This window comes from Lipotes vexillifer, unplaced genomic scaffold, assembly GCF_000442215.2.
Source record: "Lipotes vexillifer unplaced genomic scaffold, Lipotes_vexillifer_v1.1 scaffold1077, whole genome shotgun sequence".
NCBI classification, from domain to species: Eukaryota; Metazoa; Chordata; class Mammalia; order Artiodactyla; family Lipotidae; genus Lipotes; species Lipotes vexillifer.
This window is the reverse complement of record NW_006784237.1, coordinates 76085-89935: the sequence shown is the minus strand read 5'-3', so window position 1 is coordinate 89935 and position 13851 is coordinate 76085. Positions and strand designations below refer to the sequence as shown.

Sequence of the window (13851 nt, the reverse complement as noted above, 5' to 3'; positions counted from 1 at the left end):
TTTTTTTTTTTTTTTTTTTTTTTTTTCCGGTGAATTGGAAACTACAACAGAGCGTACCGTGCGCACGGAGGTGGGCGTGCCCTCGTGGAATTTAGAACGTTGCCGCAGCCAATGGGGCCTCGCGGCCGGCTGCCGGGGCTCCTCATTGGAGGAGCGGGGAGGCAAGCGAGTAGAGGGCCCCTGGAGGGAGACGCGGAGGTTCAGGTCCCGGAGGCCGGGCTACGCCGAGCCTTGCGCGTGAACAGCTGCGGCGGGGGCAGCCTCCAGTGGCGGTGCCAGCATCCAGCGGCGGTGCCAGCAGTTCCAGCCCGTTGCTTTACTTTTTAGCTTCACCAACGTAGTCATTATGCCGAAGAGAAAGGTAAGTCTTACCAAAAAACATTTCAAAGGCCTTCAAATTGTGCTAACAGCAAATCTTGTCATTGCAATGGATGGCGTGCAGTGCACTCGGTAGTAACTCGGGGGTTGCGAATCTCTTTGCTTCTTCAGTGCTTGTTTTCAGTTGCCTGTTGCAGACATTGCGCCCTCCCGCTGTCCCCATCGATCTCTGAATGTTACTTTCTTTCCGGCGACCCGGCTTCCCTTCTTTTTGAACTCATTCTAGCCGGAATGGTTTCCACCTCGAACAAGAAGCAAAAGCGCTTTTCACCCCCGCTTCCAGGAGGGGAGTTTCCTCTTTATAAACTGCTAGGTTGCGGTTAGTGTGGAGGAAAAGCAGCGCGGGGTGGGGAACAAGTCCACGCATAGGGAGATCGAAAATGAATCCAATAAGTCGGGCAGATGTCGGGGTTATTCCCATGTGGGCCGTGCCCACGCCGGTGCGCCGCGATGGCTCTGAGGCTACAGGAGAGGGAAAGCCATGTTTAAAATAGCGCTCACTCCCCTGCTCGCCTGCGCTGCAGACCCGTATGTACCAACTCCAGTGTCAGGCAGGGCTGGGGACTGCGCAGGCGGGGCCGGGGTGGCTGGACTTGCCCGCAGTTGGCGGCGGCAGCCGCGGAGTTGGCCACACGCAGGACGGGACGCCGCCGGGGGCGCGCGCACCGTGGCTGCAAAGGGAAGGGGCCACCGGGTCCGATGCGGGGACCCAAACTCACACTCGGTCCCGGAAGGCGGGGTACAAGTGCTCCCGCGCCCCTGGGTGTGTAGGGGGGCACTGGGGTCACTCCTGGCGGACTATTATGTCCCCTTCCGCACAGGCCCCGGACACCAAGTAACTCGCGTGGGGACGCACGTTTCCCCCGGAGTCCGGCTGCGACTTGTCGTTGTCCCAGGGAGGAAGGGAAGGCTTTCCTCCCACCCCGAGGCAAAACCGCTGTGTAGCGGCTGTTTCAAAGAAAATGCCTTGCCCTCGTGTTTCCAACGCTGTTAACCAGTGAGGGTATTAAATTTGAAGCAAAAGGGCAAATAATATTCTGCTTCATCCGTTAAAGATGGTGGAATGATTTGTGTGTGTGTAAATGACTGAATTATTTTTTTAAATATTGAAGCTTTAAAAATACAGAAGCTTTTGCCTTTTTATCTGTCTTTACTAAGAATTTGGTGGAAACTTGTCTCCATTTTTAAAAAAACATTATAATTAAAAGTTTCAAAAAAAGCTTAGAGTTTATTGTTTACTATGTGCCTCATAGTGTGGGCAGAGTTTGATTTAACATCTCATTTAATCCTCTCGTTTAACCTTGACAGGGGTATTCCATGGAACTGGGGCTTAGAGACAGGAATTGCCCAAGGGTCTCATCAACCAAAAGCTAGTACCAGAGATTTAATTAGATGCTGCAGGTCTAGAGGCTTTATTTTCAGATATTATTTACTCATTCTCTTCATTTAGTCGTGGGTGTGTCAAGAGGAGTTTGATATGCAAAGAGACTCCCAGCCTAAGAAGATGGATGGCATATTGAGTACTAATACTTTAGGTTCATTATTTAAACTGAATTTTTATGAAAGTATTGTTTTTGCATGACTAGAACAAGGATATTAGAATGAGACCACAATTTTCAGCATTTTATCTTTGGTTTAATGACGAAGCTGGGAATTCTAGTAGAGTCACCAAAAGATGGGTTGCTGAGTGAGTTGATGCCATCTCCTTTCTTGGGAATTATTAACAAATTTAGACAAATAGTAGGTTAGAGGTGCACAAATTCTTTATCATAATGGACCCTGATGTGCCGGAATCCTTGTTGTCCAAGGGTCAGAGTTGGTGAAACCATTCCTCTTACTTTTCCTCATTGCCCACCTCTCTTAGGGAAATAGAAGGGAAGAAAAGAAGAGCAGTAGAGGAACTGGCTTTTAACTATTGTTTTATTTCCCTAGAAGGCAGGGAAGAAGCTAGCCATAAAGAAGCTAGCCAGGCATCCTGGGACTAGGGTAAGACCTGTGTGCAGGCACCTGTGTGTCATCCTAGGGACATCAGAGTGTTTTCAGAGGTGGGAAAGCTCTCCTTGATTAATAGAAATGCTCTTCATTTATACCCATGGCCAAAAGACCCGGACTGGTACCTGGACAGGAGCAGCCACAAATTAAACATGGCTTCCATGGCCAAAGCATCTACAAGGCAAACCTTGGAGCCGCCTCATGGAACTCTGGAGTTCACGGAAACTTACATAGGAACCAATAGTCATTAGGTAAAGGCTGCCTAGATGCAAAGAAGAGAACTGGAGACAATCTGTGTGTTGCTCTGCAGGATCTGTGAAGCTGGGGTATCATGTACATATTACTCCACGATATTTTTCTTGGCTGCAGCACTGCCTGTTGTACATTATAAGTTTCGAAAGTGTCCCCACAATATTTTTTTTCTTTTTTTAACCGTCTTGGCCCCTTTTTCTCAACTTTTCCCAGAAATCAAGAAATGTTATTTAATGAGCACTGTTGAGGCTGCAGAGTAAGAAATGGCACTAATAAAGTCAGTAGAAACATCTGGAATCCTAGCACTGCTTGCGTGCCATAGGGATATGAAGTTTACCCTCATGGAGCTTCTGTTGAATTCAATGAGGTGATAAGGGTAGTGGCCACAAAACAACTGAGTAATATTAAGCCTGTATATATGTCCCAGAATACATAGTATAGATTCTAAAAGCTGTAGGATAGATAAAGAAAGAAGGTTGAACTGGGGCCAGTCTTGAAAGTGTGTGTTGGGGGAGGGCAGTTTCAAATATACAAAGAGAAAAGCAGGCATTTTCTGTTTTCAGGCATTTGGATGCCTCTTCTGATTGTATCTCAACATGACCAGGCCTCAGGTATATACTGTACCTCGAAGGCCACAGTATCCACATTAATATAAAACATTCTTATGACATTTCTTTAAATTTTTTTTTTTTTTTTTTTTTTTTTTTTTTTTTTTTTTTTTTTTTTTTTTTTGCGGTCCGCGGGCCTCTCACTGCTGTGGCCTCTCCCGTTGCGGAGCACAGGCTCCGGACGCGCAGGCTCAGCGGCCATGGCTCACGGGCCCAGCCACTCCGCGGCACGTGGGATCTTCCCGGACCGGGGCACGACCCCGTGTCCCCTGCATCGGCAGGCAGACTCTCAACCACTGCGCCACCAGGGAAGCCCTATACAATTTTTAAACATTACTTTCCATTTACAGTTATTACAAAAAAAAATTGGCTATATTCTCCGTGTTGTACAATACATCCTTGAGTCTGTCTTACCTTTGTGAGTTTTATCTATATCTTCGTGTGTGATAGTCATAACTACACAAAACCAAATGGTTTTTATAACTGCGGGAGTATTTTTTGAAGCAGTATAGCCCTCAGTGGTGACGAGTTCTTCAGTTAGCGTTCCATCCCTTCCCAAGTTAGTGAGATTTAAATAAAGTTGAATTTCCTCTATTCATTACCTAATGGGTGGTGGGTCACCACCCACTAATTTCCTGGACTCAGGTGGTGGTGGGACAGTGAATGACTGCATTCTAGACTGTTCTGGTCAGACATCCACGAATGCTTACAGTGATCACGCTGTTATGTGATGACCTGATGGTCTACAAAGAGACCTCAGCCAGCAAGTCCTAGAGCCATGGTCCTGGCATGAGTAGCAAACACACTTTCACATCCTTCTTTTTATTTTTCCAGTTCTTCATCACTGGAACTATTGGAAATGTCGAGTGTATCACATCAGAAATTTTCTCTAATGAGGCAGTTTTCCAGGAATTTGCGATGTAAACACTAGTCTCTCTTTACAGTTAAAATAAAGGTTTAAGGAAGAAAAGTCTGTCTGCCTCTAGCTTTGAGATTTGAAATTACGTTTTATCTCTTTTCATAAAGTAGAAAGGCCCAGTAGTGCTGGGCTTGGCATGTAGGATGCTTAACTAACAATACTCAAGGTTTCTGATTAATCTTTCAAAGGAATATCACATATTATAACACCAGAGACAGATTCTGTAAATGAAAATAGAGATAACTTTGACTACATAAAAATGAATATGTCAGTATAGCAAAGAAAAGAAAACTCTCTTAACAAAATTTTAAAATTTATGAACAACTGGGGAAAAAGTATTTGTACCACGTATCACTGAAAAAAGTGCTATTTTAGAAAGATAAGGAGGTTCACATGTCCTTATGGAAAAGATGTATATCCTTATAAGAAAATAACAGACTCAATAGATGAAAATGTTTAGTTTTACTAAAAGTCAGAGAATAGTATATTATTAAGAATAATGAGATGTGAGTTTTTAAAACCAGTCTGGTTTAAAGAAAAGATTGAAAGTGTTACTGCCCAGTGCTTAGTGACACAGACACTTCAGCAACTCTCAAGCAATGTGGATGGGGGTATAATTTCATTAAAAAAAAAAAGTCTTTATTGAGGCATGATGTACTTACCATAAAATCCGTTCATCTATTCAAAGTATACAAATCAATGATTTTTAATAAATTTATAGAGTTGTGTAACATTACTATAATCCAGTTTTAAAACACTTCTATCACTCCAGAAAGGTCTCTCCCATTGTTGGCAGACAGCCCCTCCTCCCACCCCAGTCCTAGACAACCACTAACCTACTATCTCTGTAGATTTGCTTTTTCTGGAAATTTTATATAAAAGGAATCACACAGTATGTAGTCCGTTACGTCTGGTTTCTTTCACTCAGCATAGTGTTTTTGAGGTCCACCCATGGGGTAGCATGTATCTGTACCTCATTCTTTTTAGTGCCCAATAATAGTCCACTGTGTGGATATTCGACTTTTTGTTTATCCTTTCACAAGTTGGTGGACATTTGGATTGTTTCAGTTTGGGGTTATTATAAATAATGCTGTTGTGAATATTTGTATGTAAGTCTTTGCACGGACATATTTTCATTCCTCTTGGGAAGTTTCCTAAGGGTGGAACTGGTGGGTGGTATGAAAGTCTGTCTTTAAGAAACTTCCAAACTGTTTTCCAAAGTAATTGTATCATCAGTGAATGAGGGTTCCAGTTTTTCCACATCTGTGCTCATAGCTGGTATTGTCAGGGTTTTTTGCTTATAGCCTTCTAATTAGTCTAATTTACATTTCCATAGTAAGTAATGATGATGAGCATCTTTTCATGTGTTTACTAGTATAATGGATATCCTAGGTGAAACATCTATTCAAATATTTTGCCCATTTTGAAATTGGATTGTTCATCTTATTATTGAGTTGTAAGTGTTCTTTATATATTCTGGACACAAGTCCTTTGTCAGATATATGACTTATAGATCTTTTCCTTCAGTCTGTGGCTTTTAAAGAAATTTTGTCTTGATGTCTTGCAAAGAACAGAAGCTTTTTAATTTTGATGGAATCCATTTAGTGTCCTGTCTAATACATCTTTGCCTAATCTAAGGCCACAGATATTTACTTCTAGAAGTTTTATAATTTTAGGTCTTATATTTAGTTTTATGATCCATTTTGAATTAAATTTGTGTATAGTATGAGATAAGGGTTTCAATTCTTCTGGTTGCGTGTGTGTGTGTGCGCGCGCGCGCACGCAATGTGGATACCTACCTGTCTCAGCACCAGCTGTTAAAAAGACCATCTTTTTTCCACTGAATTGCCTAGGCACCTTCATTGAAAATCAATTCATCATAATGTAAAGGTTCGATTTCTATCCTCTGAGTTGTGTTGCATTACCTATAGGTTTGTCCATATGTCAATACCACATTATCTTGATTACTGTGGTTTTATAGTAAAATTTGGTACTGGTAATGTCAGTTCCTCACTTTGTTCTTCCTTTTCAAAATTGTTTTGGCTATTACATCCTTTGCACTTCCGTATAAATTTTCAAATCAACTTGTAAATTTCTACAGCATGCCTGCCATGATTTTGATAGGGATCAAATGGAATCTGTAAGTCAGTTTGGAGAGAACTGCCTTCTTAGCCATATTGAGTTACCCAGTCTGAATGTGAAAGGGCCTGATATGTAGTATGCCATCCATAAATACTTGATGAATTTAATTGCACCAATATTGATATGAAACCTGTATTTGAATAAAGGCTGCAAAATGCCAGGGTTATACATTTTATTCATTCCTTCACTCACTTCATGTTAAATAAACATTTATCAAGCATCACCTTTATGCAAAGTACCATCACCTTGGCAAAGTAAGCAAATTACTGTTCTTTCCAACCCTTTTTGAAGTGAATAAGTAAAGGCCCTTATTTTTAAGGATCTTTCAGTCTGACAGGGTACTTAATATACATATGTCAGTATTCATAATTCAGGGCAAGAAGTGATAATGAGCCACAAGAAAAACTATGAGCTCTGAGCATTCAAAAGTTTGGTCAGACTCTGTGTCCAAAGAAAAAGCACTGGCAGAAAGTTGTTTGGTTAAAAGGGTTGGGGAGGGCTTCCCTGGCGGCACAGTGGTTGCGAGTCCGCCTGTCGATGCAGGGGACACGGGTTCATGCCCCAGACTGGGAAGATCCCAAATGCCGCGGAGCGGCTGGGCCTGTGAGCCATGGCCGCTGGGCCTGTGCGTCCGGAGCCTGTGCTCCACAACGGGAGAGGCTACAACAGTGAGAGGCCCGCGTACCGCAAAAAAAAAAAAGGGTTGGGGATTATAGCTTCTTTTTTTTAAATCACAAGAGGATCCGTGCTAGTTTGTTAATAAAGGTGATCTCTGAAGTCTTGCTTTCTTTGAAGTAGAAGGAAGTTAAATTCAAGGCCGGTTACAACAAGTGGGGTTAGATTGTGTACGGTAGCTACCCTCACTCATTAGTAAAGATTCAGTGATTTCTTGGCTGCTATGCTTTTCTGTAACCACCCTCTTGTGTTTAAAAGGTGGTTGTCTGGGACCATGTTTCTAAGTTGACACATGTTATTTGATTGATTACCTAATTTTGAATGAACTTTGTAATCCTTCTAATTCCACTTGACCATGAAGTCTTTGGTGGCTCTGGTATTTTTTTAATCCCCCTACATCTCCTCGCACAGGTATTGTAACTGTTTGCTGAACAAGTGCATGAATGTATTGTTTTCAAGGGAAGAAGGTAGTAACTTTAATTATTTCATATCCTTGTTGGGGAGATAGTCCAATATAGCCTGGCTTTACTGTTTACTAGCTGTGTAATTTAGGGCAGGTTACTTAACTCCTCCCTAAGCTTCTGAGTTCCTAATTCTCTGAGACTCGGTTTCCTCATCTGCAAAACCGGGCTAAAAATATGTTCTACCTCGTTGGGTTGTTGGAGGCATTAAATGAGATGGTGAATGCACAGTTCTTAGGACAGGGCCTGGCGTGTGTGAGACGGTCAGTGGATGTTCGTTATTGTGGTGCTGATATTTTTAATTATTAAGAGAACTACAGTGAAATAACAGGCTTCTGATAAGCCAAGCTTCCATTCTGTAGGACCAATGTTGCACAGATCTCGCCCTGTATGTCCAGTTAACTGCAATTATAGGAGTAGGTAGTGTTTTTGAAAGAACATAAGCTTTCATCTGGTGCATTTTTACATGGTTGATTTTTCTCACAGAAAAAATTATGCTTAAAAATATTGCCACATAACATTAAAATCCCTTGGCAAATCAGTTATCAAGTGATCCTATTTTCCTATATTTTTTCCCCTAAAGCACTGCCTTTGTTTACACCAAAGTTAAATAGATTCCACTTTCCTGAAGGGTACAATTTGGAAATGGTGACTGAAGTAAACACCATTTAATCTGTCTGCTTTCACAGTACCTAGTATGTTGAAATACGATGTTAGTCTCCTGAGTAATTTAAAAATCAGTGTTGAAGATAACGAACCAAATCAAAATGTTGAATATTTTCTCCCACTGGCTACTTATTTATTGTACATTTAACTGTGTTCTTGGAAGAGTTCAGTGGAATCATGTATGGGTTCCTGGTCAAGGTATTTATTGAGTCCAGTATTTTTACATCTTGTGAGCATGTCCAGAAACAGGGCCATTTATATATGCCCAAGGCAAATGCATGTTCAGTCCCAGTAAGTAAATGATATGCATAATCAGAGGTAGGGAGATATAGAAAAAGGTTTTAAGTCTCAAAATTTGTTCCAAAATTTAATATTTTAAGAACTTATATCCATAACAATATATACACATATTTATTCCCATTAAAATTTAAATAGCTACCACTTATTGAATACCTGACTGTACCGGGCCTGAGCTTTGCGCTTTATAGTCGTTAGAATAAAAGAAAAATTAAATAAAAATATGTGAAGTTGTTAGAAATAAACCTGTGTGGCAAGTATTATGGTGCAATTTCATATTATTTCATTTTATTCTCCCTGCAGTCCTGCGAGGCTGTCCTCATCTCACAGTAAATAACACGTAGGTGGCTTTCTGTGACTCAGTCACTGTTCCCAGCACTTTGCGTTAATGAGCTGAATCGACCAACCACCCGGTCAGGTGTGTGCTCTCCACACTGACATCTTCAGAGGTAGCGGGTGGCCGAGCCAGGAGTGCAGACCTGGCTGTCTGGCTCCAGAGCCTGTGCTCTGAACCACCGAGCCCTGCGGCTGGTCCCATCCACATCCAAAGTGAGAAGGCTGGGATTTAGTGCGATGAAGGCATTTCCCCTGGGTCACACAGCTGGGAAGGGACAAAGCCAGGAATTCTACCCCAGCCCTCTTTTACTCAAGCTTTTTCTCCTAACCATGACACACCAGAGTACTTCCCGTAAATATTTATTTCTATTGGCTTCATGTATTTTTATTTAAATCAAGGTGCCCAACGAATGAAACAGGAAAGATTCAGGAATTACGTAAATATGTGAGTGTCCATCTGTTTAAAATGTTGCCTTAATTATTAAGATATAAGCTGATGCTGTTGTTTCTAGGTACCAGTCATAGGAAGGTACCCCACAAGTCATTATTATCTGTGATCATACCCTAAGGCTGCCCTCAGGGTCCAGGCCTCTGGCTTCTGAAAGATGTACGTTATCATGAAGCCTTCTGGGTGTTTCAGAAACTAATGGACTGTAGGTTCATATACAAGGTATATATATGACGTTTCCTCATCCAAGCCTTGATATCTGAGTATTGAGGGTCTAAAACTTCATATTTTCTCAAATTCCACCATGAAACTGCTGGGTTTACTATTTCTAAGATGTATTGTCTTCATTAATTTGTTATATTTCAAACAATAGGGATATTCCCCTGAGACCAGAAACATATAAACACACTTGCATATTATACAATATATTGAGAGGTTATAATGTAAATGTTAAGCCACCATTGCTTACGCATTGGATTTTAAAAATGAGCAGGTGTTTTGTTTTAGCAGGTGCTAAAAGCCACATAGTTTAGCAAAGCTGTTGGACCTAGAACTGGATGGATTTTTATTTCAGAGTCCTGGATTACCAAATGATTTGTGTTTAATTACAAAAGTTATTTTTAAAAGATATAAAGTGATATTATTTTAAAATTATATCTTTATTATTCTGACCCCATACAAAGGTAAATACAAAGTTTACCCCAAGAGATTTTTTTTTTTTCTTTTCTTTCTTTCTCTCTGTTTTTTCTTAACTGGGTACAAGCTGTGGCTTTTTACAGTACAGTACTGGACAGAATTTGTTAAATTCTGCTTCGCGGGAAGTTCTGAGTCTTGGGCCTGGTGTATGTAGGAGGTAAACATACCAAAGGCTTGAGGTGATCAACGTGCGAAGCTTTGAAGACTTCTTCTGAAGTTACATATATATGCCACATAATACAGTTTTTAACTGTATCTTTTCTATCTACTTCTCATTGCTTTCCTTTATCGCTTCTCTTAATTAAAATTTTTAATTTTACTGTTCCCCCTTTGAGTGGTCACATGTCCATCACATCAGAGCTGGCTGATTCATTTTGCAAAAATATAAGGAACATCATAACTGTGTTTATCATTTAGTAGAAATAAACTCATGTCTGAGCAAATAGGAAAATAGAGTATCTGATAACATCCCTTTAAAATCCCTGCTGTAAAAGTTGGAAGACTGGGGTCTAGTGTGGTGTCCACAACTCTTTATTGGGGGAAAGTCATGTGACCTCTTTGAGTCTCTATTCTTCATCTGTAAAATGGGAATATTAAGACAGTCCCTGTGTACCTCAGTGCTACTGAAAGGATCAAATACAGCAACAAGGTGAAAGTATACAGAGAAATGTAAAGTACTGTTAAAAATGATAGAACTGATTTGGTGTGTTGCCTTTACTTTTTCTTTTCTGTGGTACGCAGGCCTCTCAGTGTTGCGGCCTCTCCCGTTGCGCCGCTTGGCGGCATGTGGGATCTTCCCGGACCGGGGCACGAACCCGTGTCCCCCGCATCGGCAGGTGGACTGTCCACCACTGCGCCACCAGGGAAGCCCCTGCCTTTTCTTTTAATAGTGAGATAAAAATACTTGTATCTGTGTGTGTGACCATTTAAAAACCCAGAATAGTACATTTATGTGCATCTCAACATGTAATTTTTTTCCATTTTTGTCAACATGCAATATTATTTATTTTAATTTTAATTTTTTAACTTTTTTTAGAATTATCTGACAAAAATTTATTTATTTTTGTAAGTTTAATCTTTTTTTATTTTTATTTTATATTGGAGTATAGCTGATTTACAGTGTTGTGTTAGTTTCAGGTGTGTACAGCAAGGTGATTCAGTTATACATATATCTATTCTGTTTCAGATTCTTTTCCCATATAGGTTATTACAGAATATTGAGTAGAGTTCCCTGTGCTGTACAGTAGGTCCTTGTGGATTATCTATTTTATATATAGTAATGTGTATATGGTAATCCCAAACTCCTAATTTATCTACCCCCTCACCTTCCCCCTTTGGCAACCATAAGTTTGTTTTCTAAGTTTATGAGTCTGTTTCTGTTTTGTAAATAAGTTCATTTGTATCATTTTTTTAGATTCCACATTATAAGTGATATCATATGATATTTGTCTTTCTCTGACTTACTTAGTATGATAATCTCTAGGTCCATCCATGTTGCTGCAAGTGGCATTATTTCATTCTCTTTTATAACTGAGTAATATTCCATTGTATATATGTACCACATCTTCTTTATCCATTCATCTGTCGATGGACATTTAGTTCCTTAAAAAACTAAAAGTAGACCTACCATATGATCCAGCAATCCCACTCCTGGGCATATACCCAGAGAAAATCATAATTTGAAAAGATACATACACCCCACTGTTCATTGCAGCGCTATTTACAATAGCCAGGACATGGAAGCAATCACCATGTAATATTTTTAATGGGAAATTGTGTCTTGCTATTCCAAGAGGCTCAAAAATGAGGGGGAGTAGGAAACACTCCATTACATATTATGTGTTGCTTGGCTGGGTCTACAGGTTAAGATATTTCCCACCCTGGAAGCGCTTTGCTCTCCTAGCATCCCAGATCTGCACACAGTTTTGAAATGGAAAGCCAGCAGAAACGACTTAGAGTGGTGTAGTGGATGAGTCGTGAAGCTGAGCCAGCCTCCCTGGCTCTGAATCACAGCTCTTCCACTGACAGCAAGATTACCAGCTGGGTCATCTTGGGCAAGATGCTAGGTTATCTTGCAAGATGCAAGATTACCTAATCTCTCTGGCTTCAATTCCGCATTTATACAATAGACATGATGCCGTTTACCAACCTCACAGGATTGTAATGAGGAGATTAACTCATTCAGATCATTGTCTTGCACATGAATGCAGTACAGAATCCATGTTTACTGAGATTATGGTTGTTCCTTTGCGTCTCTTCTCGTGCCCTTTTCTAAGACTCCCATACCTGGCATCTCTGTCCTAGACACTTACATAATGTGATTAGTATGTACACGAGCATCTCACAAAGTCAGGCAAGTGAGAGCTTCGGGTCCATCCTCTTAGTTTTCCTCATGAAGAAACTCAAGCCCAGGGACATAAGATACAAGCCAGACTGGGGTCAGGCTTCGGACCTCAGCTGGGACCTTCGCCCACGATCCCATTCACACAACAGGGGGGAAGAGATAGCTCTCATGAAAGAGGCAGCTGAGACCAAAGAGATGTGTGAAATATTTTAAATTATTTCATATTAATGATATACTTCCATTATTAAATTATGTGTATTTATACTAAGAAAAGTTCACTGAACATACTTGAAGAGGGCTTTTTCTTTGCTTTCAGTTATCTTTTGTAATGGAGTACAATGTGGGATAGTTTCCCTAGAAGTATCTCTCAGAAAAGAAGAGTTGCTGTTTATATCGGTTCATCCAGAGTCTTCTAAAGCAGAGTTCTTACTCAATTACTTTTATCTTGAACAACAAAATTTTATTTGGGGAAGACATACTAGCCTCATGGCCTTAATAAGCTCTTTGGGTTTATAGAAGTTGATGAAATTAATAGGCACAAGCAAGGAAGGAGGTAAAAATGAAATTTGACATCAGTTTGATTATTAATCCTTTGCACGTGATCTCTCAATCCTAAATGCTGGATTTTTAAGGGTTATTTTAAAGAAAGCAAGGCAGTATTGGAGCATCCCAAACATATACTTACAGCATGAATGAAAAACAGCCATGCTGTGGTTAAACAATGGTCCTTGTGGCTTTGAATAAAATTTTCAGTGTCTGTTTCATATGTCAGATTCAAATATGTGAATATTTGAGTTTAAGGGAAGTAAGTACCTGTTATTTGGAAAACTTCATAAGAATTTCCTGGACAGTGCCCCCATTTGTGGAGGGAAATTAATCAAGTAGGTGTGTTTATGTGTCAACTTTAGCAGAAAAGTAAAGAGTTAGTTATGGACACATTTCAGTCTTTCTTGGGGTGGGTTGTTTGGATTTTTGTCCTAGAATGGTTTTTCCTCCTCTAACCAGCTTACTGTTGGACTGCTGTCTTTTCTCCAGCCTTAGGTTTATAACAGAAAATGTAAATTGATTTTAAAAGAAAATGTAAAGAAAAATAATAATAATTTAAACATATTGACCAGCAAGTTAGAGAAAAGTCCCCTCAAAGTAATACATTCCCCAGGTGAAAAGAAGTGGTTGTTGGTTTATTTGCAGTGTCACATCTACTCCCAGCTTTCATGCATCAGCATGGATAACCCAGGAGTTGAGACTGGATTTGTTCTATGGCTGCTGGCAGATGGTTACTTGAATTTCATAGGTACTCTAGGCTCTCAACAAATTCACTTGAGTTATAAGCAGTAGCTCTTGTCACTTAAAATCTTAGAAGGAAGACTCTGAGAGCCTACACTTACCAGTAAAGACTATTTGGAACTTTAATACAAGGTCCAGTACTCTTTGCTGAGAACCCTGAGCCCTCCTCTTTCTTCTGTGGCTAAGAAATATGGCACCAGGAGGTACTAGCCTTTTGTTCCTAGCTTCCTGCCACACCTTCAATGTTTTTCTCCGTAGTGACAAATTTGGAGGCTAAGGCCATGTAGTGCTTGCTGTTCCCAAGCAACTGTTGAAGGCTATAAGGATTTTCTCATCTTCTCTGATACCTT

The 13851-nt window shown here is 40.4% G+C and overlaps 1 protein-coding gene across 3 annotated transcripts in view; it reads left to right on the top strand.

Annotated features, from left to right (window-relative positions):
* The first annotated feature begins 142 nt into the window (after positions 1-142).
* Positions 143-13851, top strand: part of HMGN3 (high mobility group nucleosomal binding domain 3) — a 31639-nt gene continuing 17930 nt past the window's right edge. For 2 of the 3 annotated variants that reach the window (XM_007456618.1, XM_007456617.1), the window contains exon 1: positions 148-361. In XM_007456618.1, coding sequence (XP_007456680.1) covers positions 347-361 — 15 coding nt within the window. In that variant the 5' untranslated portion in view covers positions 148-346. Of the gene's footprint in view, positions 362-13851 lie in introns of all 3 variants that reach the window. The other variant, XM_007456619.1, reaches the window with a different exon arrangement.